The sequence below is a fragment of the Sebastes fasciatus genome, chromosome 3 (genome assembly GCF_043250625.1).
Source record: "Sebastes fasciatus isolate fSebFas1 chromosome 3, fSebFas1.pri, whole genome shotgun sequence".
NCBI classification, from domain to species: domain Eukaryota; kingdom Metazoa; phylum Chordata; class Actinopteri; order Perciformes; family Sebastidae; genus Sebastes; species Sebastes fasciatus.
In genome coordinates this window covers 37,202,496-37,229,407 of record NC_133797.1, presented here as the reverse complement: position 1 = coordinate 37,229,407, position 26,912 = coordinate 37,202,496, and the positions used below count along the sequence as shown (strand labels likewise).

Genomic DNA, 26,912 nt, shown 5'->3' with positions numbered 1-26,912 from the left:
GTCTTAACAAAAAGCAAGTTGAGACTGGTGGGAAACTCTCCCATGTGCATATCCCAAATCATAAAGACAGAGAAGATGCCTCACATGATGAGTTAGTACTCCATTCAGGACGTGTCCTGCACATTTGAGTTGGAGTTTCTAAATGTAAAATATGCAAAACACGGTGGTGATAACAGCCACATTCGTTAACTACTTCAAGCAATAAAAAGCAGACAAGCTGGATATAAATATAAAATAATTATCCTGTCACAACCACTGCTATTCATTCATTCAAGTCTCAAATGAGAAATAAAACTAGAGTTTTTTAACACCCTTTTAATTCACAAGATCAACATTTCGGAAACATCGACGGCTATTAGCATGTGGCACCTTCGAAATGTAAATTAACATTTTTAGGTGAAATCCCTACACCATTCGACAGTAACATTCCCCACAAATACAGTTGGTCTAAACGTATATAGGTACAGCATATAAATACAGTGCCGCCTGTATTTACATATGTAACCACACGTCATAATTGTATTATGATTAACTGCTGAGAAATAGGCAGCGACACATCTTGACAGCCATGGTGCATATCTCAGTTTGGACAGGGCGGGTGGTGCAAATATTCCTCCTTAACAGGCCTGTTGTGGTGTACAGAAGAATGCACATGTGGCTTCACATACCCACATTTCCCAGCTTTCATTCACTTTTTTCTGATATTGAAATCAAATGTACAATGAACACGTATGGTCAAGCAACAGCTGGCTAATATCTAGTTCTCATCAAAACCACAACTGTCTAATTTCAGTGCCATAAACGTTTTATATACTGTATATAATATTGCCTTCTGTATATGTACATAGGTACACGCATAGAGTACATACACACACACACACACACACACACTGTTGAGGTTTAAACGCGCACACACACAAACGGGTCATATTTACTGTAATGACTGGACTTTGTTCAGTTCCTGACTGGAGAGGGGGAATGATATTGTTTGGGGGGGCCGTGTGAAGCAGGTTGTAGTGTAGCTGTAGGCCCAGACAAACATCAAGCCTTCCCTTTTAGTGTCCCAACTCAGGGGGGAGACAGACAGGGCTGTGCACGGTAAACAGATATTATGTTAAGGCGGCTTTTAGAAAATAAAAAATGCTTTGGCAAAGAATTCTCCCCAGAGGAATCGATTACATTTCCTCTCAATTAAATGAAGCTTAAGCGTAAATTCAGACAGGAAGACTAGGGGTGCAAGCTCATTCATTCTCATTCATTCTGGTTCTCTCTCTCTCATGGGCTATTAATATGTCAGCTGATTATGGGCGTCTCTCTTTTCAGTGACCAATCAGAGCTTGCCATATCTCCCTCAACCAATAACATGCTGCTGTCAAAAGTTTAAAAAACATTCTCCTCTATGAGTTTTCAGTGTCAGCATTCAGCACTAACGGACGCGACCCTCCACCACCCCATCACCTCCAGATTCATCACATCAGAGTAATCCTGCTCCACTTCATTCATTGGATCTGCATCAGTCTTCACCACCACCACCACCAGTGTCTAGACCCGGGGGGAATATTTCTACATCCTACTACAGCTTCACTTCCCCTTCATTATTTCACATCGGGTCTAAATCGCCAAAGACTGTTACTATTCATAATTCGTGCACTTTGTAATAAATCATCATTCAATTCATACGAGTCTTTCCTGATTGAAGTGCCTTTTCTACCCATTTCAAAACTGTTTCGTCCTCAGCACTTCTTGGAGTACTCATTCACCACCTCTGGCAGGACGCTCTCGTCCTCCTCCACGTCCGCCGTCACGGTCTTACCGACCACTAGGAAGATGTCCTCGGCCGCTACGCCCATGGGCTCGGCCACCTTGACCGTCAACATGTCTTGAGTCAGGACGGTTCCTTTGGGGATCCTGACCTTGGCCACCAAGGACTTACCCAGCTGGAACAAAAGAAAGAAAGGACTGATATTATTATAAATGACAAAAGTAAAGTTCAAATGTTTTCTAAAAAGTTCTCCATCTTTTTAAATGAGACTTTACTTTATTAAAAACAATGTTTGACTCTGTATTGTTTCCTTGTGGAGCGAGGATATCTCACCTTATCGTGGCATGGCTTCTCACAGAGTAACATCTTCTTGACGCCGTCCCCCATCGCCCTCTCCACCAGTCGGATGGAACGAACCAGCTCGGTTAGCTCACTGGGCACCAGCGACGCTGAGTGGTCGTTTCCTTTCCACGACTTGTCCAAGGTTACGTGGCGCTCGATGACCTTTGCTCCCAGAGCTAAGGCCGCAACCGAAATTCTGATCCCAGGCTCGTGACCGGAATACCCGATGGGAATGTCGGGAAATTCCTTCTGGTATTCCTGTAGTTGACAATTGATACCACTGTCACATCAAATTTGAAGCTAGTCGCCGGTTAGCTAAGCTGGATACCGGGGATACAGCTAACCTGGCTCTGTAACAACAGTAACAAAATCCACCTACTCCCGACATGTCGATGTATTAGTTTAAGTGACACACGAGGGATATAAACTACTAAAAATATGTTTGGACACGTTGAGCTTTTAAAAAAATGTTCTTAAAATCAAATGATGTTTATTTTTTATTTTTTATTCTTCTATCTTATAAGAAGAAGAAGAAGAAGAAGAAGAAGAAAAAGAAGAAGAAATTATATCTTGTTTGTTTAATCCTAACAAAATCTGAATATACTGATATTATCTAAATCCTGGGAGGGCAGAAAAAAAACATATATTTTCCGAAAATGTCAAATTATTCCTTTAATGGACTTAATGTTGTAGGATAGATTCATAAAATATGAGTATGGTGTGAATATATGGTGGTCTTATCTCATAGAGTACAGGCTTAAGATAAAATACATTATCATCTTCTTCCTACTTTACCCCGAAATACTGTATATATATATATATATATATATATGTATGTAGGTGCTTTGAATGGAGTCTATTGTGTCTAGTATAAACAACAAGAGAATGTGCACATTCAATACGGCCATCAAAACAGGAAGGTAATCTTAATCACTGTAAATTCAGTTTGGGGAAATACATTTTACATGCTAAGTGCAATGAGACATGTCATATATTAATGGCTCCTAAAACTTAATATTCAGCTGCTAAAAACTTTTAATTTTGCTTTGAATGCAGTGAGACAATTTGGTAAAGAAATCTTTAAAACATATATTGTTTTGGTACCAACCTTTTGATATAAGAGCAATACTCTATTCTGTTTCCTCTCACCGTTATAACTCGGAGGTTGACGTCCTCGGCTTCCAGAGGGTAGGCGCTGGTGCACTGCAGGATGGTGAAATTTGGGTTGTGCTCCTTCACTGTTTTGTAAACCCGACGCATCGTCTCCATGCTCTGCATCCCACTGGACACCACCATGGGCCGTCCTGACACAGACAAGAGGGTAAACAGCCTGATAAACATCACATCGAACATGGGCAGAAGGCTAAATAAAATACAACACTTCTCTACTCTTACAGTTCCTGAAGTTTCAGTCCTGAACATTCAAGCCTACTTCATTTCTATTTTTTTCCAACTTTAAAACTAATTTCTACTGAGGCAAGACATTTGTACATCTCCTCTGCTTCTATTGATCCTTTATTGTTTTGACTGGACATTGTATTTGTTTATATAGTTAAAGTTAACACGATAAAATTAGTTTTAAAGCCACAAATTTCTTTAACGCATTAATGCAACTTGCTATTTTTAGGGTGCAATAGGCTCAGTTTTAAAGCTAGAGTGAAGAGACTGGTATCATATGAAGCTAGAAAACATAATGAATCCATTGGTACCAACCATGTCACACTAGCTTATCGCAGAGGAGAATAGATAACGCTCCAAACTTGCGCTAAGTTTTGACGGGGAAAAACTAGCATGGCCATTTTCAAATGAATCCCTTGACCTCTGACCTCAAGATGAAAATGGGTTCTATGGGTACCCACGAGTCTCCCCTTTACAGACATGCCCACTTTATGATAATCACATGCAGTTTGGGGCAAGTCATAGTGAAGTCAGCACACTGACACACTGACAGCTGTTGTTGCCTGTTGGGCTGCAGTTTGCCATGTTATGATTTGAGCATATTCTTTATGCTAAATGCAGTACCTGTGAGGGTTTCTGGACAATATTTGTCATTGTTTTGTGTTATTATTTGATTTCCAAAAGTAAATATATACATTTGCATAAAGCAGCATATTTGCCCAATCCCATGTTGATAAGAGTATTAAGAGTATTAAATACTACTACTACTACAAATCTCCCTTTAAGGTGCATTTTGAAAAATGGGTGATTAATCGCAATTAAATATTTTAATTGATTGACAGCCCTATTTATAAAATGCACTGATGACTTTAGCACTGGTTTATAACTTAAAAAACATCTGATGATTGAATCTCAGATATGACAGTTCACTCTCACCTTTCTTGGCAATATTCTCCAGATAGGGGAAGTTGTTGGCGTCTAAAGAGGCGACTTTAAAGAAAGGCACATTGAGCTCATGGAGGAACTCCACAGCCATCTAAAGACAAAGACAAAGTTATGGTTATTACACTTAAAGCTGAGTAAAACCACATAAATCCGTCATCAAAAGCCTCTTTCTTACCCCATCCATCCCAGAGGCCGTGAAGCAGATCCCCACCTCCTCAGCATACTTCTGCAGCTCCCTGTACTGCTCGTGGCTAAACTCCAGATGACGCTTGTGGTCACCGTAAGTTTTTCCCCAGGAGTGAACAGAGTTGTACGGGCGCTCCAAGGCTCGCTTGTTGAATTTGTGCTCCAGTTCGCTCTTCTGGAATTTGGCACAATCGGCACCACAGTCCTGTGGAGGTGGATATAAGTGAGGACGTAAAAAAAGAAGGGAATTTTAGTAATGATTTATTTCAGGTTAATGCTAGGATGGATGGTCTGGAGGGATGAAAAGTTAGGTTTAGGATAACCTGTTGGTCAGGGGATAACTGATATACAACTGTAAATTCACAGGAAGGTTCCTGGAGAGGACCATGTACTTTTGGACCCACTAATTAGAGGAGACAGTGTTCAATTACTGTACTTGTAATTCATTATTTTCAATTTTTTCTATTGATTTTAATTTTATAAATTAAAATAATGAATTACAAGTGTAGTAATTCATTATTTATTCATTTTTCATTTAAATAAAAAAATTAAAATAATGAATTACTATGCTTGTAATTAATTATATTCAATTTTATTTGATGTAAATCAATTTCTAAGAGGTGAGATGAACGTGTAAAAATGTCATTTTTTTTCCTTCTAAAAGCAATCATACCAATTAACATATATGGGGAATAAAAGTTTTAAAGGAGTTTAACGAGCAGTTCTTTTAAAGGAAATCCCTCTAAAAATAAAGAAAAAACTTATAAACTCAACACAACTAAATAGCTCAGAACTTTATCTTTATTTCACCTGTAACTGGTGTTAAAAAACACAGATCTTTTCAGGAAATAATGAATTACAAACCTGTAAAATGAATAATAATAATAAATTAAGTTAGTTTTTTTTTCTGAAAAGGTGTGTTTTAGAGTTATTTATGTTTACCATCTAAGGTTTGCTGCTTATTTGTGTCTATGGGGTAGTTTAACTGAAAATAACATAAAACATGCATGTAGTTTGGCTTATACAGCTACCTAGTACGGCCACTAAGCACCAGCTGTGAATAGACAAACCAAACTCCATTCACAAATCTGGCAATTTAACATTCGGCAGTATGGCTACATGTCTTTCTACAGAAATCTACAGAAAAACGGTTAGTTCTGTTAGTTCCTGTGTGTGTGGCTTGGTTGTTTAATACAAGAACGACAGAAAAATACGTTTTTCATTAAAGCTGGGGCGATTCGTCGAGGTAGTCGATTACGTAAATACGTCGATTTACGTAACGTGCGTCAACGCATCGGATGACGTAATGAAAATGTGCTGCGCCCGATCCGAGCATGGATTCTGATTCCCCCAGAGGGCAAAGAGCGTCAAAAAAAACCTCTCCCACGTTCATCAAAGGTGTGGGAATACTTCAAACAGAGACCCAACAATCCGGTGCTCTGTAAATTGTGCAGAATGGAGATGGCGTACTACAGCAGTACAAGTGCAATGCACCATCACCTGACAAGAAGGCATCCCGGAGCGCTGCGTGAAGAAGACAGCAGCAACACACCGCTGTAAGTCCCGTTTACCTTTTCATCACCCAGGCATGATCTATTAAGATTGTAAAAGCGCGGACGTGTTTCTGTTAGCAGTAGTCATTTAAAGTTTGTTTTTAAAATGTTTCTTCATCACCACCATGTTAAAAGTATTTTATGGACCACTGTTATAGTAACGTAACGTAACGTTACACTACGCGCCATCTAACGTTGTTATTCGGCGTTATATATTTTCTGTTTACTTTAAAGGCGATGTACAAGTGAGAAAATGGCTTATAGTAACATTACATATTGTTCTACAGTCTGTGACTGTTAGTCTGTAAATAGTTTCAATTATTTCTCTCTTGCTCCACACTGATGCAAAAGTACATTTGCTAGTGTTTATCTTAACTGCATATTATTACAGTGATGAAATAAATCCATGTCTAAACCATTTTAAGTTTCAAGTTAAGTACTTAATAATAATCCTCAATAGTATTTTTACTTATTAGCCTAATGTCATAACACAACAGTGCTGTGGAAATTAGACCTGTTTTAAAATGTGCCACTATTATCATTATTCTAATGCTTTCTGTGTCTCTTTTTCCACAAAAAGAACATTGCATTTATTCCTTTTACATGAATTTACAATACAAGCTCTTGTTTTAATTTTATTTTGGAGAAATTATATGTTGGACTTAAAACAGATTACCAGTAAAGACTGGGATATTTTTTGTTGTGAAATAATGCCATAATAATATTCTTGTTTTATGTATATGTTAATAAGAGAAGATATTTGAATAAAGTATTGAAATAATAATGAGTCAAGTTTTTGATATTTATTTATAAAAAAAAATATTTCGAATAATTGATGAATTAGTCATTAGATTAATCGACTAATCGAAAAAATAATCGTTAGATTAATTGTTAAAAAAATAATCGTTAGGTGCAGCCCTATTTGTCATACGTGTCAATGTTGTTACCTTTGCCATTTTGATCATCTTCTTGGCTATCTCGATGTCTCCCTGGTGATTCTGTCCGATCTCCGCTATGATGAAACACGGATGACTTCCTCCGATCATCCGACCGGGACACAGCTCAAACTCTAAAGCAGTGGTCTCAAACTCAATTTACCTGGGGGCCGCTGGAGGCAGAGTCTGGGTGAGGCTGGGCCGCATCAGGTATTCCACAAAAAAAGCTTTGTTAAAAAAAACAACAATCTTCTCAAACGTCATTATTAACAGTTCTTTAACTTGAATGGGTTCTTCTGAACATGAACTGTCCTGAACATTAATGGAACATTGAAGAACATGAACGGTTCTTCTGAACATGGCCTCTATTGCGTCTCCCACTTTTCCTGAAATTGTCTGTGCTCGTCACCAACCTTTCTCTTCACTGCAGGCTTTGAAAAAGACATGATTGGGGCTGTGTGACAAGATATATATTCATTCCACTTGGTGTCACTCCGCAATAAAGTTGTGCCTGCTGTGTTTGTGTTGCTCTGCAATTACACCACCAAACCGCTAGTTGGCGGCGGCGTCTCTATGAGTTTCCTCTTCTTCTTGTACTACAAACAGAAACTGAGCGGAGTTGGAGCTAATAACTGTTGAACCACAGAACTTTTACTGACATTACTGCAACGCCGAAAAGAGAAAATATATCTGAGTGGATTTGTGTGAACAAACATTGAAAAGATGGAGGCAGAGAGAAGTAGAACTTGGTCCTGGCCGCTCAGCATCGCTGAGAGACTGGACCAATCACAGCTGTTGCGGTCTGCGTCGCCGCGACGTGTAGTTACATTTCTGGAGAGGTGCACGTCAGGCTACGGCGTCGATTCAACGCAGAAGTATAAATCAAGCTTTAATCGAGTTTATGCGATGTTACACGGGCGCCGCCACAGTTGTTGTGAAATGTTTCTCTGCTTGCATCAAGCCCGGCCGATTGCCCGTCCCCGGGAGCCATATACCCCGCTGTGATTGGTAGGTTCGTTCAGCTCGGGCTCGCGCAACAAAGGGACTTTCCACGGCAAACTGCCATTCACATAAAACTCGCGGGCCGAGGGCGCCTGGTTAGCTCAGTTGGTAGAGCGGGCGCCCATGTAACAAGACTTGGTCCTGACCGCGGCGGCCCGGGTTCGAATCCGGCCTGTGGCCCTTTCCGCATCCACTCTCTCTCTCCCCCCTTTCCAAGACTCTATCCACTGTCCTGTCAATAAAAATGAAAAAATGCCTCCAAAAAAAACTTTATAAAAAACTTTATAAAAAAAAAAAAAATTTGCGGGCCGCACTAACATTAAACTTTCATATCAAGGTGGGGGCCACAAAATATCGTCTTGCGGGCCGCAATTGGCCCGCGGGCCGCGAGTTTGAGACCCCTGCTCTAAAGGCATTTTGTTTCACAGAAAAGGAAAACAAAAAAAAAACAGCCGGTGAAAGTAAAGTAATTATTATTTTAGCGGAGGAACGAAGTGGAGGAAAGATTTAGTTGTGACTTCAAAAACCGACTCGAACGGTTAATATGCTGCACATCTTGGATGTGGGAGGTACTTCTGTGTTGTTTTTCAGCGTAAGAGCCGGATTTCCTTTACAAATAAGGGCATGCACATATGCATGTGTTTTAATTACAGGTGAAGAAGTGGATGAAGAAAAAAAAATATTTCTTTATTGAACACATGCTCAGAGTTTATACAGAGCTTATATATATATATATATATATGTATATAATATATCAGTATATATATATAAGTATGTAGTATGTATATATACATACTGATATTATATATATATTAATATACATTAATATAATATATCAGTATGTTTATATATATAAACATACTGATATATTATATTATAATTAAATAATAATCATAAATAATTGTATGATATACAGCATATTTTTTTTTCTTGACTATAACATAGCATTACATGAAACATTTATTTTAACGAAATACATGTATTTAGCTACTTAATCATCTCATCATTCCAGCCCATGGGCTTAAAATGAAAAAGGTATCAACAACCTACATTAAAACTAAACTACAACATTAATTAGGATGCTGTGACAACTTTCTAATGGGAATACAATATTTTGGGTAAACACAGTCTTTACAAAAAGCAAGTTGAGACTGGTGGGAAACTCTCCCATGTGCATATCCCAAATCATAAAGACAGAGAAGATGCCTCACATGATGAGTTAGTACTCCATTCAGGACGTGTCCTGCACATTTGAGTTGGAGTTTCTAAATGTAAAATATGCAAAACACTGTGGTGATAACAGCCACATTCGTTAACTACTTCAATCAATAAAAAGCAGACAAGCTGGCTATGGAAATAATTATCCTGTCGCACCCACTGCTATTCATTCATTCAAGTCTCAAATGAGAAATAAAACTAGAGTTTTTTAACACCCTTTTAATTCTCAAGATCAACATTTCGGAAACATTGACGGCTATTAACATGTGGCACCTTCGAAATGTAAATGAACACAAGTTTTAGGTGAAATCCCTACACCATTCGACAGTAACATTCCCCACAAATACAGTTGGTCTAAACGTATACAGGTACAGCATATAAATACAGTGCCGCCTGTATTTACATATGTAACCACACGTCACAATTATATTATGATTAACTGCTGAGAAATAGGCAGCGACACATCTTGACAGCCATGGTGCATATCTCAGTTTGGACAGGGCGGGTGTTGCAAATATTCCTCCTTAACAGGCCTGTTGTGGTGTACAGAAGAATGCACGTATCTTCACATGCCCTCATTTGACAGTTGACAAATATTTGAGTCATAACACCACACCCGTCATTACAATTCAAATGATGTGGAGGAATTTCAGTTTGCCTTTCTCTACCCGCACTGCTCCTCCTCTATGTCCTTTTGTCTTTCTCTGGCACACACTGCGACTTTGCGTCGAAAGGAGCCAGTTGAGGTGGTTCGGGCATCTAGCACGGATGCCTCCTGGGCGCCTCCCTTGGGAGGTGTTTCAGGCACGACCAGCTGGGAGGAGACCACGGGGAAGACCCAGGACTAGGTGGAGAGATTATATCTCTACTCTGGCCTGGGAACGCCTCGGGATCCCCCAGTCAGAGCTGGTTAATGTGGCCCGGGAAAGGGAAGTTTGGGGTCCCCTGCTGGAGCTGTTGCCCCCGCGACCTGATCCCGGATAAGCGGTTGAAGATGGATGGATGGATGGATGGCACACACTGTAATTGATTCAAATATATAATAAAATAATAAAAATATTTTGAGAATTGCATCGTTTTTTTTTTATTGAAAGTCACAAGCAGATGTCATATTTTATTAGTAGCTCTTGGAAATGCAAAAAAAAATGCAAAATGGGTGCTTTTAGGGGCCTCAGGTAGTCCCCAAAGTATAAACATAGGGACATTTCCATACATCTAGCTAAAAATACAGTATTTGATTCATGTTTTACCAAATTTCACAGGCTCAACACAAACAGAATCCAATATATGGCAAGTATGATAAGCCAAGGTTACAATTTGTTGTCTTTTTTGAGATGCCAAAATGGTGTTGTGGACTCATTCCTACTGTAGGACCATAAAAATGTGTGAAAAAAGGTCTATATGCAGGCATTTTGTGTGTAAGGTTACAAGTTTCTTCCTTCAGAGCAACCCCTTTCATATGACATCACATTACATTATGTCCTTTGACCCATTGTTAATATAAAGTATTGATTAGTGCAGCTTTAAGTTCAATTAATCATATTTTTAATGGCAAAGTTGGTAAGGGTAAGAAGAGTGCAGCTAGTAGCAAGCGAATAAGCCAGATAAAAGGAGTTGGTGGTGACTAAAACATTGTAATACATGTAAATTCATTACAGGTTACAGTAAAACTCATACCTTTCCAGACCACAGAATAACATTAAATATCCAGTTGAAGAATGACATTTACCAGAGTTTAAAGAGCAGTTATTTTAAAGGAAATTCCTCTGGAAATAAAGAAAAAGCTTATAAACTCAACACAACTAAATAGCTCAGAACTTTATCTGTATTTCCCCTGTGACTGGTGTTAAAATACATAGCTCTTTTCAGGAAATTAAAAGGTGTTATTGAGTTTTTTTATGTTTACCATCTAAGGTTTTCTCACCTGCTGCTTCTTTGTGTCTGGGGTAGTTTAATTGAAAAAAAAACAAACATAAAACAGGCATGTAGTTTGGCTTATACAGCTACCTAGTATGGCCACTAAGTGCCAGCTGTGAATAGACAAACCAAACTCCATTCACAAATCTGTCAATTTAACATTCTGCAGTATGGATACATGTCTTTCTACAGAAAAACTGAGTTCTGTTATCATGACTTCCTCCGATCATCCGACCGGGACACAGCTAGAACTTTAAAAAAGCATTTCGTCCACAGAAAAGGAAACGAGAAACAACCGTAAGAATGACAGGACGACAGCTTTCATTCACTTTTTTACTGATATTGAAATCAAATGGACAATGAACACGTATGGTCAAGCAACAGCTGGCTAATATCTAGTTCTCATCAAAACCACAACTGTCTAATTTCAGTGACATAAACGTTTTATATACTGTATATAATATTGCCTTCTGTATATGTACATAGGTACACGCATAGAGTACATACACACACACACACACACACACACTGTTGAGGTTTAAACGTGCACACACACAAACGGGTCATATTTACTGTAATGACTGGACTTTGTTCAGTTCCTGACTGGAGAGGGGAGAGGCTTTTCAAAAAGGAAATGCATAGATTGGAACACAATATGCCACAAGCAGGCTCTACACACACAGTTCAGCACTGAATTTGGAGTTTTGTCTGAAGAGTTTGGTCCTTAAAAAAACAACAACAAAGAAAAAAGATACTGTTTTGTAAGGAATAAAACCATTTAACATCAATCAACCCTCGTAGGCCAGGGAAGGATTCATGAGACTGACAGGTGAGGAGTTAGAGTACAGCATCGTGGGAATGATATTGTTTGGGGGGGCCGTGTGAAGCAGGTTGTAGTGTAGCTGTAGGCCCAGACAAACATCAAGCCTTCCCTTTTAGTGTCCCAACTCGGGGGAGACAGACAGGGCTGTGCACGGCAAACAGATATGCACAGAGGGAGGGGGGGGGTCTTCAGAATACAGATGGTGGTCGTTGGGTCGGTTGGTTGGTGTGTGGTGACAGACGATGATATGGAATGACGCCCTGAGCGGCCTCGGCTGCCTAGCGGACGAGCGGGGATTGCTTCAGGGAGATGAGGACGGAGCGCATGCGGGACACGTCTTTGGCCTGCTTGCTGGACTTGGGGTTGAAGTCGCAGAGTCGAGCCACCCGCTCCCACTCCGTGCCGGGGTTGTTCTCGTCCAGATCTGAGATCATGGCCTCCTCAGCCGCCCTATACGCAACGGGGGGGAAGAGGAGAGGGGAAGGACACGGAATAGAAAAACAATCAGTGGAGGAAGAAGCGAGATACACCGTAGTACACGTACAGCTCCGAGGAAGTCCTCTGCTGATCACCAACGCACGGTTTGGGTGGAAAAATCAAAAAGTCGTGCCGCTTGCGATTAATTTGTCAGATATATTTAAAAGAAAAATCAGTCTGGCATCGGGATTTTATACTCAAATCTACTAAGCAGCATACAGTATGGTGCCTGCAAATGAAAGTCGTGAGCTTGTGTTTACAACATGGGTAGTTGTGTACACAATATGCTTGGCGTTCAAGTGGTCAAGTCGTGAAGAACGCCGCTGCTAAGCAACAGCGTCTAGAAGCCACAGAGGCTAACATTTTAGCAGGCTAGCAAGTGGGTAACATAATGCAGGAAATGCAAAGAGGAAAAAGATGAGGCCGTTGGGAATATCAACATTTTCCTCAGACTTATTATAAAATTACCAAGACAAATTATAAACATCTAAAATTACAATACATTCAATTAATATGTACTAAAAAATGTTCTTCCATGGCCTCCGCCATTTCTCACAACGTCAATAAACACGTCATAGCTCGTGAACTCTGAGCTTTCAGAAACGTTCCACTTCGGTCGTGAATACCACAAGAGGGGGGCGTTCATATGGACTCTTCTGGTGATAACGGTAAACACAACCCCATTTGAAGGCACCAATAAATCTCTATAATCTCTTTTTATGTTTTTTGATGGTTCAGCAGAGTCGACCTCAGGACAGGACACAGAAATGGACATCCATCTGTCTTTAGACCCACAAAGAGAAACAGCAGTTTCATTACCTGTGGCATGCTTTCCCCCTCCCACCCCCAAAACTTACACATTACAGTACAGTCATCTGGATTTTTCACTCTCCACAACAGTAAAGGGAGGTACATATAAAACACTGATGAGTCATCCAAAGAAAAACAAACAAACCAAAGCTAAACAAAAGTAATTGTACGGTCTGATAAGCATCTTTGGTTGGTTAAAAATGCAGTTCTGTACAGAACTGGGGGGGGAGGGGAGTTTGCCCACACCCTTCAATTCAACTTGCCCTTTGGTTGCATATTTACTCTCTTTCCTCAGCAAGACCCAAGTATAGGGATGACGAGCTCATCTATATACTTGTCCTTGATGAAAAAGGAACAATAATGGCAAGTTCTAATTTTTTTTTTTTAACCAAGCCCAAAAGAAGTGGAAGAACTGCTGGGCCTTAGCCATGCATTGCACTGCGGCTGAGAAGCAGGCCATTTGGAGGTGTGGCAAAGAATGCGTATACTTTGGGTTTCATGTGTCGTAATTGTGGAAAAGATCAATTACTGTCTTCTCGGTGAAGGTTTGGTGTTTTTAAAACCATCTATCAAACAAAAACAAAAGAAATGATATTTACACTACAGGGCTTACCACTTGAAATTAAAACACAAAAGTAAAAAAGAAGAAGACAAAACTTAAATCTGAAAATGAATCAGTGCCACTAACACAAAACATTTTGAGATGCAAGCCACAGATTATGGCTAAACAAATCCCTCATCACACCCCCACCCACAAACAAAGTAATACTTTCCACTGCCGTAATACTTACAAGTTTTCTATTCCCCACCCAACCTGCGAGCACAAACTCGGCTACTAAACTACAACACGGTACACAAAGCAAAATGGGGATGAGAAGCCAATGAACAGTCACCGTCACAACCAACTACGAATACACAAAAGGGACTAAAGGGACCACAACATCACAGAAGGGACATTATAACAAACTTCTATCTAGGCAGTGGATCTAACTCTAACGGGATAGTAAGCTGGGTATCTGTGCAACGTATAATTACATCTAACATACACACACACAGAACTGCATCTATCCCCTGTCAAAAATATATATATCAAGTATTTGGAGGTTCTGGGGTTTCATATTTTTACTTAACTGGTCTAGGCGGTAGCAAGGATGGTTAATGTGTGTGCTTTAAGGTGCATAGGAAAAGAAAACAGGGAGAAACAGTTTCACAAGTCAGAATTTAGAAGAGAGAGAGAGGGGACGAAATGAAAGACAACAAAAATGAGCTAAATGCAGATGTTGAAAGCCGGCATGCAAAAAGCGACAATTCTTTACATTTTCTTTTTTTTTTTACTTCAAAAGTGTAAAGTGTGCAGCCTTTGGTTTAATGAGTGGAAAAGACATTTGTCTGTTAGTACACAAAAGGACATGGTCTGGGGTCTCATTTATAAAAAACTGTGTTGATTATTTCAGCTGATTAGACTGTTGTCAGGCTATTAAATAGGCGTTATCAGTTGCTATAAGCCCCATAGATGTGGGTCAATAGGGGCCTATTACACCCACTAACAGGTTTTATCATCTATTCACATGATAGATCACGGAAAGAAGGTATAAAAGAACACGACAGCGACCTCTATCGTCCGTAGTAATTACATTACGACAGGAGCAGAAGCGGAAGTCGGGCGCTGTAGTATAGTCGTGTATATAGCATGAAACTCCATATGGGGTGGAGGTCGAGGACGATGGATAGGACACAAAACACAGGGTTTTCACCCAGGAGACAGGAGTTTGTATCCTGTGTGAAACTAACAATGTGTTCATAGTTATTTTAACCCAGGACACAATGTTTTTTCCCGAACTTAAGTGTTGTAGTTTTATTGCCTAAACCTAACTGTTTTTTTTTGCCTAAACCTAAAGAAGTTGTAGTTTTATTGCCTAAACCGTTTTTTTGGCTAAATCTAAAGAAGTTGTAGTTTTATTGCCTAAACCTAAAGAAGCCTTTTTGTTTGTGTTCAAAACATAACATTTCATTCAGTTTTACGTGTTAGAACGTGTTGCTTTTAAGTTTCACTTTCACAACGTAGTAGGCGTAGTAGGCCCCTAATGACCCACATCTATGGTGCTTATAGTGACTAATAATACCTATTTAATGGTAACAGTATAATCGGGTGATTATTTTCCAACAAGTTGGGTCAAAACACGAGCACATCATCTTAGTAATATCCTGATCTAGAAAATGTGAAAAAAAACATGTCACAGGACATTAACGTTAATTCATTAACTACATTTGAATCTCCCACACTCCAAATCTTAATAGGCATTGTTCAGAGATTGTGTAGAGATGCATTGTCACATTTATTTTTTAATTCCCAACAGTTTTGTGGGAAGTGGTATTCACATTATTCAAGCCCATTTGTTCCTAGTGAATGCTTATAAATGAGGCCCCTGGAGTCCCCCTCGCAGTCTCATACCGACAAGATGGAGGAGGAAGTGGTGGGATTCAGTGTCATTCTACGGCAACACTGCTCAAGCTCAATCCCACATATGAGATAACAATACGTTGCGTAAACTGCATTGAGGTGTGCACTTTATAAAAAAAATAATAATGCAGACTATTGAAAGACACAATAAAATACCTCTTTCCCTATTCACAAGACATTTTACCCCGGAGCATGAAACACATGAGCACGTGTGCATCGATATTAAGATACAAATACTTACTTACTTCGTATTGTATGTTGAAAAAAAAAGTAATGAAAAAGTCATAATATAGTATGTTGAAAAAAGGAGAAAAAAAAGTCATAGTATGTCAAAAAAAAATCTCATAGTACAGTATATCGAAAAAAGTCACAGTATAGTATGTCCAAAAAAAGTCAGTTGCCTATAGTATGTCAATAAAAGTAAAAAAAAAAAAAAAAGTCTGGTATAGTATGTCGAAAAGAAAGTCTGTATGTCTGTTAAAGTATGAAAATGTAATGCCAATTTTAAAACAGCTCAACGACCAACCTAATGAAAGAACAACCACAAGTAAAGATTTCTACCAGGGAAAATATGAAACTGCTATCAACAATCATAATAGCTTTCAGCCATATATTTAATAAAAAAACGTTTTTAAAAAAACAAAAACAAAAAAAAAACACTGCTACGGGTTCAGTCTCTCCTCGACCTTGAAAACCAAAGCTGATGAAGAAGATGAAGAAGAAGAAGAAAAGGAAGAAAAAAAACCCCCACCTGTGTACACCACAATGCAGCCTAATGGGCGCTCCCAAGTAATTTGATAGCAAAACCAAAGGCTGCACAGCTCACAGCCTCAATCGGATAGCTAGCTGGGCAAATTAGCACTTCATCGTGTCGGACAGCAGAGCAGCTAAAACTCTAAAGCATGAACACACAGTTCAGTTTGAAGCAGTTGTGTAACCATGATGTGACCAATGGTGTTATTACTAAAGTCTTTGCTGTGCATTTTATTCGGCACCAATAAGAAGGAGGGGAGAGTTACAAGTCAGGACATCTGCAGGTTTAAGAACTTCTAAACTGTTAAATACTACCTGGAAATAAACTGAAGAACCAAAATGACGGAAAGAAAACTGTATTTCTGAAGTCGGCGATTAATGTCCAAAAACTATTAATGACCTTTCTGCAGCCTTTAAAAAAAAGATGATCAAATATCCTCAAAAGGCAAAACAAGGAATGAACTGGAGTTTCTGAATCCTGCAGATAACTCGAGGGAATGCAACTTGACCTTCACACATTGTATTTAAAACTACAGTAACCTCTAACTCTGTTTCACATGTATAGTTATTTTTAATTTGCACTATCTAACTAGTATTCTGCACATAGGCCTAGTCTTTACATGAGTGGGCTGGGAATATGGGAAGAAAGGGTGAATACTTAGGAAGTTTGACTTGTAGAGATTCAGAGGAAGGAACCATCACCTAGAAAAATGCCAACTCTGCACATTGTTCAGTGAAATCACAGCTTAATAAACAACACCCAAGATTAAGAAAAGGAACATTTAGGTGATGCCAAGTCCAATTATAAACACACAATTGCTTCAAACTAATCTCATCCTACTCCTGAATAATATTTTGTAAATAAATTTGGGGTAAAAAAAGAAAAAAGAAAATCACATTTATAAAAAGGTGTAAAGTAGAAACAAAACACTTTCTGTGAGAGTTCATACAATTAATGTAAGCAAGTGTTAATTGTTGGAGATTCAGGTTATGTATTTGCAAAATGTTGTGCTGAAATTAAGAAGGAAAATAGTATGGCAGTGAATAGAGAGCCGAAGTCCCGCCCCTTCAGGTGGACCGCCACGGGACTTTAATTTCTGTTTGAATTGCGCCATGAATCACACACATGATGTTTGTCAATTTAAAAGATCATTTTGCAAGTCAAGAAAGTCTCAGTTTGTCGTAGTATCATTTCGTTTTGTGTGAAACCGCTCAGTGAACTACATCTCTCGTCTCGCACAACATCCGTCACCAACACTAGCTAGCTAGCTAACTTAGCTATGTTCCACGCAAAGACGTAATGTTATCTGACCTGATGTGTTTTATCCAGCGACTCCTGGTCTTTTTATCAGCCGGGAAGAGAAAGAAGGATCAGACCCGTTGCTGGTGTGAGTTCAACCCAGTAGGAAACACACAGACATCGTAGCTTCAGAGAGAGAGGCGTCACTACGCGACTTTTGGGTGTGTCGTCTTTCTAATTACGTATCTTCAGTCTGATACTTCAACAGTTTTACAATAAACTGACTTTCTTGACTTGCAAAAGTATGTTTTAAATTGACAAACATAAGTGTGATTCATGGCGCAATTCAAACGGGATCAAACAAATATTTATCTATCTCCGTTGACTACATATTTTTTCCTAAATAAGGTCCCATGGTGATCCACCGGAGAGGCGGGACTTTGGCTCTCTATAACGGATGAGGTACAGTTATGAAAGAATTAATTGGATTTCCATGGATGTTACTGAAGAGCGTGGCGGTGAGTGTGTGTGTGTAGTGGCATGCAGTCATTCTCTTTACTGTAATAACCTGTAAGGGCATCCACTCACAAATGACATGCAGCCATATGGGGTGAAAATCATTGCTGCAGGTTACATAAGAAAAGAAAAAGAGCTAGGTGAAGCGCGTCACAATTTAAAATCCAAGTAAATTAAAAGCTAAAGATGGAACTAAAACATTACAACAAAGGGGAGGTAACTAATGGCCTAACTAGTAATGAGATGATGTCAATGGTTGGATGCTGGGTGTTGATGAGAAGAAAGCAAAAAAAAAAGAAATGAGAAGGGAGGATGTTAGTTGGAGCAACATACACATAACCAATGAGCTCAGAGAAGGGCTGCTTGTAGAAGTCTTCATCCAGCACCCTGGACAAACATCCGCCCAAACGACAGAGCAGCAAGAAGGCAGGAGAGAAGAGAGACAGCGATAAAAGGGAGAAGAGGATGGAAACACAAGCATTATAGGTTACCACACAATAATAAGCTACGGCATTTCATCAGAGGCTCGGGGTTTTTGGAAGGACTTCTGAATGCAGTGTCGGGGAGATTCGAAGGCTCAGGGGAGGCCATCAGCTGACTGTGTCCGCCCCCCCCCCCTGAAATCTTTAATTATACGTCTCTGGTGATCCACCACGCACAATCAGCTCTTCACATTCAAAATTAATTCCAGATGTGAGACTTCAAAACACTGTCAAATTCAAATTGTTCCAGTTTCTGTCAATTAATTGAATCCTCAAGATTAGGTGTAACTAGGGCTGTTAAAGTTAAACGGATAATAACGTAAAGTCGTTTTAACGCCACTAACTTCTTTAACGCATTAACGCAACTTGCAATTGTTAGGTTGTAGCGGGCTCAGTTTTAAAGCTACAAACCAGCTATGAAACTAGAAAATCGAAGGAATCCATTGGTACCAACCATGTCATAAGAGCTTGTCACGAAGAAGGCTAAATAACGCTTAATAATAAATAACGGAAAAACTGGCATGGCCATTTTCAAAGGGGTCCCTTGACCTCTGACCTCAAGGTATGTGAATGTAAATGGGTTCTATGGGTACCCACGAGTCTCCCCTTTACAGACATGACCACTTTATATTTGCCAACTTCCATGTTGATAAGAGTATTCAATCTCTTCTACATTTGTAGGTCAGTTATTGATTTTTACCAGACAAAGACCATCCATATGAAAAGATGATCCGTCAGTAACACTTTCCCACCAAACACAGGGCTGCCAGACGAGTAGGGAGTCATGGCTGAAGCTAGTTTATTATTAATGGGGCAGCAGGGCTATGTTACAGTGCAGGGAGACACTGAGACAGAAACTTGGCCAATTGAGCTCTGCAAAATGACAAGTTACTAAATCAGTCTACATATTTATTTGTCTGATGATTTCCTTTTGCACAAAGCAATTCTTGGATACTTCTCTTGAGCTACTACGCTACACTAAAACAGCAGGAAGACCAAACCCACAGTGACGTAAAGGAGTGCTGTGGTTCGTCTCTCACACTCTGAAGTTCTGACTAGGTAGACCTAATCTAAGATAATAATATAAACACAATACAATAGTTCCTTTAAGCATCCATGATTAATTCCAGTGTACAGTAAGAGCTAACTTTAGCTGTTAGTACTTGTTGCAGGGCTATTGAAGATCATCATGTTCTTGGCTCACATCTCAGACTGCCCTCGAAAGAAAAAGGCTTGACTTCACATTATTGTCCATGAGCATGTCTGAACAAATGAGCTTCTACCTGGAGGGTTTGCGCTAACGAAAGATAGGAACATCGAGGAACAAGACTGCTGCTATTATTTAATTACTGTGAACACCTCAAAAGACTTTACGGATCCTCTATATTATCATCATCTTGGCTTTTTTTTGGTCCAGACTCAAATGTAAATGTGCTCTTATTCGTGGTAATATCAGCCCTCCCTCATTTCCGTTGTTCCTTGTGTCCTGTGTCTACCACTCTTTGAAGCCAGTACCTGTTGTTGGTTTTTGTTTTCTCCAGCTGCTCGTTCTGCCTGGCGTGCCACTCCTCCAGCTCCACCTTGGCTTTCTCCTTCCACTCTGACTCCTGCTTGCGAGAGTTTTCATCTGGGGATGGAGATTAGCGAGGCGATGAGCGATAAAGAAGTGACGAGGCAGATGGGAAGGTCAACACAACAGCAGGGGGGCAATGATATGAATTACAGGGTAGGACACATTTTACACGCATACCATAAAAAGGACCTGAATCTCCAGCACTTTGACGTAGATGTCATGATATCAACCTTTACTTCTCAGACCGTAGTGGTCTGTCCCGTCTGTGCTTACCTAGCAACTCCAGCCGATCGCCTTGCTCCTCCCTCCACTTGCGTAGGCTTTCCGGTTCGGCCTGCAGCCGGTCTGCATTGGAAATTGCTGCATAGGCGTCAGATGGACCGTTGCTTTCCTGAGAAACAAGGGAGATAATTGTGTTACCTCATAGAAAACCATTTTATCATAGATATTGTGAAGAAGCATTCTCATCCTGATTATTCATCTTTCAATCTATCCAATATGCATATAGTGGGACTGTTCTTAAAAGTTATACTGTTTGAGAGGCTTTATTTAAACCATATTTGGCCCACTTTGAGTTTAATCCGCTTAACTTCTGTCACTGCCAGAAAGAAATCCTGACAGTGCAAAAGGCAGCAATGTTGCAATGACAGCACAGGAAAGGGAAGTTGGAGTGAGTCTCACAGCCAGATAGTCAAACCTCTGTGGTCAGCACTGAAATCACGCTACTAATGCTAAAAGGAAACAAGTATTTTCCACACCACCACTTAAATACTACAAATGTTTTTTATATATATAATAATAAATCGCCATGTTCCTAGATTTCAGTTATTTACTTAAGTGAGCACAACGTTACAATTACTGATATGAATGATGGCCAGGACTCAGCAACTACTTTGGTGAGGACAATATTATCACAACTGATAGAAATGACGACCAAAATGACAAAAATAAGACCCAAGTTGTAATAAACCAGAATTACTCTAACAGTTGTGCTATCACACAAAGCCAGGGTTAATACCTACAGTACAAGACTTTTTCACATGGCAATCTTCACTGCAACAATATGGAAACAAATGAGTTGAAGTCTGTGACCCGGCAGCCATGTTGAGATCCGCTGAGGAAATACCAAGCACCGCCCACCAGCCGGAGCAAACTTTCTCATTTTACAGTTAAACAGTACACTACAAGATGTTTCTGATAACATTTGAAGTGAGAAATAGGCATTACAGTAACAGAATATTGATTCGTATTTGATCAGCACTGCCTAGTTTGACCGTTTGGTCGAAGTTCGCGAGTGATTGACAGCTGCCTCCGCTGAATGAACAGCCAATAGGAACGCTCTCTCTCTGAAATGACCTGTGATTGGCCAAAGTTTTTTGTCACAGGCTAGATTTATTAAAGCCTGAAAACAGAGCCATGAGGAGGTGCAGAAGTCTAGTTTTCTCTCAGTACACTCAAATTAAAATATGCTGAAAGGTTGTTATGGAATTTTTGCCCAATGATGCCAAAAACCTTCTGCCTACTGCAGGTTTAAGAGGCAGCAAGCAGTAGGCTCATTTAGAGACATTTAGAGATCAAAAATGTTTGGTTTGGACAGTGTGAGTCCTACTCTGTATGAGTCATTTTGGTTTGAAGATGGCGTCACTGTTTGCTCAAAAGCTGATGCTTTTAAAAAAAGAAAAGCCCTTGGGCTTCATTAAACCTTTAACTTTGTAGATAAGGAAGGGATTTCTGGCCCGTGCAATGGACCCACTTAACACTTGTCATATCCATATTGGAACTGGCCAACATCTGGCCTGGTGACGGTACAATTCTCACAGGGAATTTGTGTTTTTGTGGAAAACTGCCTTCATCGAGGTTATCAACAAGCAAAATGTATACGTATGCATTTTAAAAATATTGAACCTGCGCCAACGCTGATATGATGGTTTGAACGCATTGCCATTGTCTAGCCTTCAAAAATGTATCCCCTAGATATTCTTATATATATATCTGGGCAGTACAGGTACTACATTCAGTTTTGCAGTCCTTTTGTTGGTAGCGGTTCTTCGGAAAACCAGGACGATATCCGAACATCGATAGCGAACATCGACTACAAATTGTCATGTAATATTTTTAAGCCACCCCGCCAGCATGAGACTCGCTTTGGCATTTCCTTCTCTCCCTCCGGCTCCCTCACACAGACACAGATACACATACGTCACAGACTCCGCCCCTATCCAGACCGCTGTCCTGGGCGAGTGTGACGTAATCGGCCGTCCTGTTTTTGTTTATGGAGGGAAGCAGCGGAGAGAGAAAGCCCGGAGCCCGGAGAAAGCAAAAGAACTGAAGCGGCAAAGCGAGTACGGTAGCAAGAACACGACCAAAGTAACTGGAACCAGCCCAGAAGCAAATGACTCTGGCTTCGTCGCTTTCCAAAGCAATCCCATATGACAAAAAGGTGCAAAATGCAAAGAAATCACGGCCGCTGTAAACTACATCACATCGCTGGTTAGCGTAGTTGAAAAGCCCGGATTCAAAAGACTCATTGAGACACTTGATGTCAGCCTGAATAAATGGACAAGACTGCAGTTTTGGCCACAGGCTACACCTCGCGATTGGTGAGTCTTTCTACACTAGTGGGAAAATAATAATTTTTATTATCAGCAATGTTATAACAGCTTACTGGTAAACATAACAATAAGTTACTTTACACTTATTACACGCCATTAAAAACAGTGTGTGTGTTATGTATTTATAAAAATATATAAAGCATGTATTGCCAGATAACTATTTGGTTAAAGTGAATACTGTTTTGTTAAATTTAACTTGCGATTTCCCCCTTTTTGCGTGCACGATTAAAATTGTTTCAATAGAAACCACTGATGAATATAAACAAGAAGGTTTTAGTGCAGACATATGCTGCAGGGACTACAAAAATCATCATATTGGTGTTATTGTATGCATCAAAGGGTTAAATCGAACATTTATGAAGTGCTAAGAGGATATTTGAAAATATCGCTATATATATATCGTGTATCGTGATATTGCCTAAAAATATCGCAATATTATTTTTAGGCCATATCGCCCAGCCCAACATGTATGTACTTTGACAGTACATTTATACTCACAAAAGTGTCCCTGTTCACACACAAAATACAGAGGAACAAATACGAGGACAGAATTGAGGTAGTTGGGGTAGAATTGGGGTAAAAACAATGTGTGAAAAAGTATTATTACCCCATGCAGATCTCCATTGACAGCACCATCTGCAAAGATACAAAGAAAAATAGCTGTTAGAAATCAAACAATACTAATGATGCTGCAGTACAACAGGACACTCTGAATCACTGAACTGAAAAATAGAAAAATAATCTGGCTACTGGCTCCAAATGATCTGAGTCTGCGAAGAAAGTAAATGCGCTGCAAAGTAAATTCAATGTGAGGGGTCCATGATAGGGTGGAGTCTATCATAACTCCCAGGTATTTGTATGAAGAGACCTGTTTAATTTCTATATTATGAATTGTAACTGGAGGCAGCTGACAGTCAGGAGGAAGGCCACAAATAATAAGTTTAGCAACAATAGTGGGTTAGAAGTTGCTGACATATCATATTATGCAATATGTGTGTATGCAATTCTTGAGGATTCAGCATTTGTAAAAAAAGCTTCCCAGTTAGCCAAGCTCTTGTCATTAGTATTGTTTACTTTCTAACAGCTATTTGTCTTTGTATCTTTGCAGATGGTGCAATACTTGTTTTTACAAATGCTGAATCCTCAAGAATCGCCTACACACATATTTCATAATGTGATGTGTCAGCAGCTTCTAACCGAATACAACTGCTAAACCACAGCTTCAAGGAAAAGGCAGTCATGTCCAAAGGTCGGTAAGCTCCATCCACTTCCTCTTTTGGCTGCAATGAATGACATCACCAGGAATGTTAGAGCTTATATTATCAGATTCATTCATTTTGGATACACTGGGATTGTAACGTTAACAAACATTAACGTAAATACTCCCAATTGTACGTGTTTATATGTCCGTTATACCGACCGTTGACCGTTGACTAGCAACAGCTAAGCTAACAGTAGCTAACCAAACAGCTTCAAATCCAGAGTCCATTTAGGACCAAACATGAAGGTTTAACAGAAGTAATACTTTAACAGAACACATGACACTTTAAGATAAGTTAACTAGACAGTCAATGTGAATGTTAAATAGAGGTAAACCGCCTCAGTTTGACAGTTTGACCACACGGACCGGTTGAGTCTCCCAGAGACGACGGCACGTCTCCTCCGTCCAGGATGCTGAAGCCTTCGTCGTTCTCAATCCCCGCGATCTCGCTCTCCTGCTGGGCCAAGAAGGCGGCAGCGGGGTCCTCATCCGAGGAGCCGACACCGTTACCAGCTGGAGGCGCGTTCAGCATGTCAAAATCATCCATCTTTGTGAGAGTATTTGTTGGTGGAGAGGATAAATAACGGAGAGCAGGTGTAGCGGTTGACCGACTAGCTTCAACTGGGAGGAAGAAGTAAAGACTAGCGAAGCGGAAACGAGAGAGTAGCCAATCACAAAGCAGGATTTGTGAGTGACAAGACAGCGGACCAATCAGAAAACAGCTGCCTCAAAATTGAACCAATCAGATCTGTTAACGCTCTTGCATACGGGTCCCATGACCTGCTGTGTGTCTGTCAGAGCTGAGAGAAAAAAATCCGCAGTCTTGAGATAAAATAAGATAAAATAAGATATGCCTTTATTAGATACATTTGCAGTGTACAGCAGCAAAGGGGATTGTGCAAAAAAAACAAGATGCATCAGCTAACACAGTAAAAAAAAAAAGAAGAGCTAAACAAAGTGTAACAAAATATGAACCATTTAAAAAGAAGGAAGTATAAAAATAGGAGCAGTATATACAGTATTGACAATAAACAGACTATTTACAAAATTGCAGAAGTGGAAAATGATATTGCACAGTGAGAATGAATGAATGAATGAAATGAATGAATGAATGAAATTCCACCTGAAAATATTAGGTTATTGTCAGTTTTTTTTGTGTTAGTATAATTGGTCTACTGGGAGCAGTGCTGGTTGAGATTAGTTGAGATTCTACTGCCACATATTAATTTATTTATATATATATATATGTGCTGTAATATGCATATGCATTTATTATAGACTGATACTTAATTTTGGTCCACATAAACGTGTTCCACTTGTCTTCTGTCAAAAAACAGTCCAGTTTTGGGGTCTTTCTCTTTGTCACTATAAGCAACATTTTGTTGTGTCCAGCCCTTCCTTTATACATCCATGGTCCAGAACAAGCAAAATGTCATCATGGTGGTTAATTATTAACAGCTCTGAAAGTCTCAGAGTGCTCAGGTAACAAGCAAGCACTCACCTGACTCAAGATATGCAGCTGGGAGCAGCAAATGTATTGGTTTTAAAACAATACCAGTGTGACTCTTAGAGTATTTCAAACCTTGAAACCTTGAAATATGATTAAAAATAGTTAGTCTTATAAAATGGTCACTGTGACCTGACAGTAGTGCATGAGATAGATAATCTGAAAAAAAAAATGATGTTCCTCTGGTGTCCTCCCGTGCTCCTAATGGCATCTGCAAGATTTCACAGACCTTGAGGAAAACAACCAATCAGAGCCGATTTGGAGCCTGCCGTCTCTGAGCAGCTGTCAATCACTCGCAAACTCCGATCAAGCGTCAAACTAGGCAGCGGGATCAAATATGAATCAATATTCTGTTACTGTAATGCCTATTTCTAGTCTCAAATGTTTTCAGAAACATCTTGTAGTGTACTGTTTAGCTGTAAAATGAGAAAGTTTGCCATGTTGAGATCTGTTGAGGAAAAAACCAAGCACCGCCCACCAGCCGAAGCACAGCCAATAGGAACGCGCTCTCTCTGAAATGACCTGTGATTTGCCAAACGTCTCCCTTCACGGGCTAAATTTATCAAAGCCTGAAATTAGAGCTATGAGGAGGTGCAGAAGTCTAGTTTTCTCTCAGAACACTTGAATTACAATATGCTGAAAGGTTATTATGGAATTGAAACCCAATGATGCGAAAAACATTCAGCCTATACTGCAGGTTTAACACTCAAGATAACAACTTGATGGGAATTAATGATTAAAAAGCAGTCAAAGAAAAAACAAAAAGATAAAAATACTATTCTTTTTTGTAATTTAACTTTTCATGATTATTGTAATTCAGGCATAAACATTGAGATTATAATCTAAATAACTGAACAAGTGAGAAACACAACCAAATATGACTCACGAGGCACAAATATTAATATATTTCATGATGAGTGAGTGGTGTAATATTGAGGTTTGAATGGACTGAAGTTACTTTAAAACTTTTGTTAAAAAGTGAAATTTGCGAATGGGAAACAGCAGCTTGGTCAACTTCTTTACTCTACTGGACCCCCAGAAATACATCCCCCCAATATCAGATTTGTTTATTCTTCTCATTATTCTACGATAAAACCTTTTTTTTTATTGGGCATATTTACCACTAAACATCTTCCCCT

At 39.5% G+C, this 26,912-nt stretch overlaps 2 protein-coding genes across 4 annotated transcripts; both read right to left on the bottom strand.

Moving 5' to 3' along the window:
- Positions 1 to 312: 312 nt before the first annotated feature.
- On the bottom strand, positions 313 to 7,255 carry LOC141764972 (N-acetylneuraminate-9-phosphate synthase-like). Its single transcript, XM_074630722.1, has 6 exons — positions 7,134 to 7,255; positions 4,623 to 4,838; positions 4,439 to 4,538; positions 3,254 to 3,408; positions 2,096 to 2,362; positions 313 to 1,937 (listed from the first exon to the last, which is right to left on the bottom strand). Exons 1-6 carry the CDS (start codon positions 7,230 to 7,232, stop codon positions 1,734 to 1,736), a joined length of 1,041 nt encoding a protein of 346 aa, XP_074486823.1. The 5' UTR covers positions 7,233 to 7,255; the 3' UTR covers positions 313 to 1,733.
- Positions 7,256 to 11,580: 4,325 nt separating this feature from the next.
- Positions 11,581 to 24,905, bottom strand: clta (clathrin, light chain A). Of its 3 annotated transcripts, XM_074630718.1 has the most exons (7): positions 24,633 to 24,905; positions 23,613 to 23,641; positions 20,667 to 20,784; positions 20,336 to 20,447; positions 18,672 to 18,725; positions 14,500 to 14,535; positions 11,581 to 12,531 (listed from the first exon to the last, which is right to left on the bottom strand). In XM_074630718.1, exons 1-7 carry the CDS (start codon positions 24,811 to 24,813, stop codon positions 12,360 to 12,362), a joined length of 702 nt encoding a protein of 233 aa, XP_074486819.1. In that variant the 5' UTR covers positions 24,814 to 24,905; the 3' UTR covers positions 11,581 to 12,359. The 3 variants fall into 3 exon arrangements, with proteins under 3 accessions (XP_074486819.1, XP_074486820.1, XP_074486821.1); XM_074630719.1 differs by lacking the exon at positions 14,500 to 14,535; XM_074630720.1 differs by lacking the exons at positions 14,500 to 14,535; positions 18,672 to 18,725 and having other exon boundaries at positions 24,633 to 24,903.
- Positions 24,906 to 26,912: the final 2,007 nt, after the last annotated feature.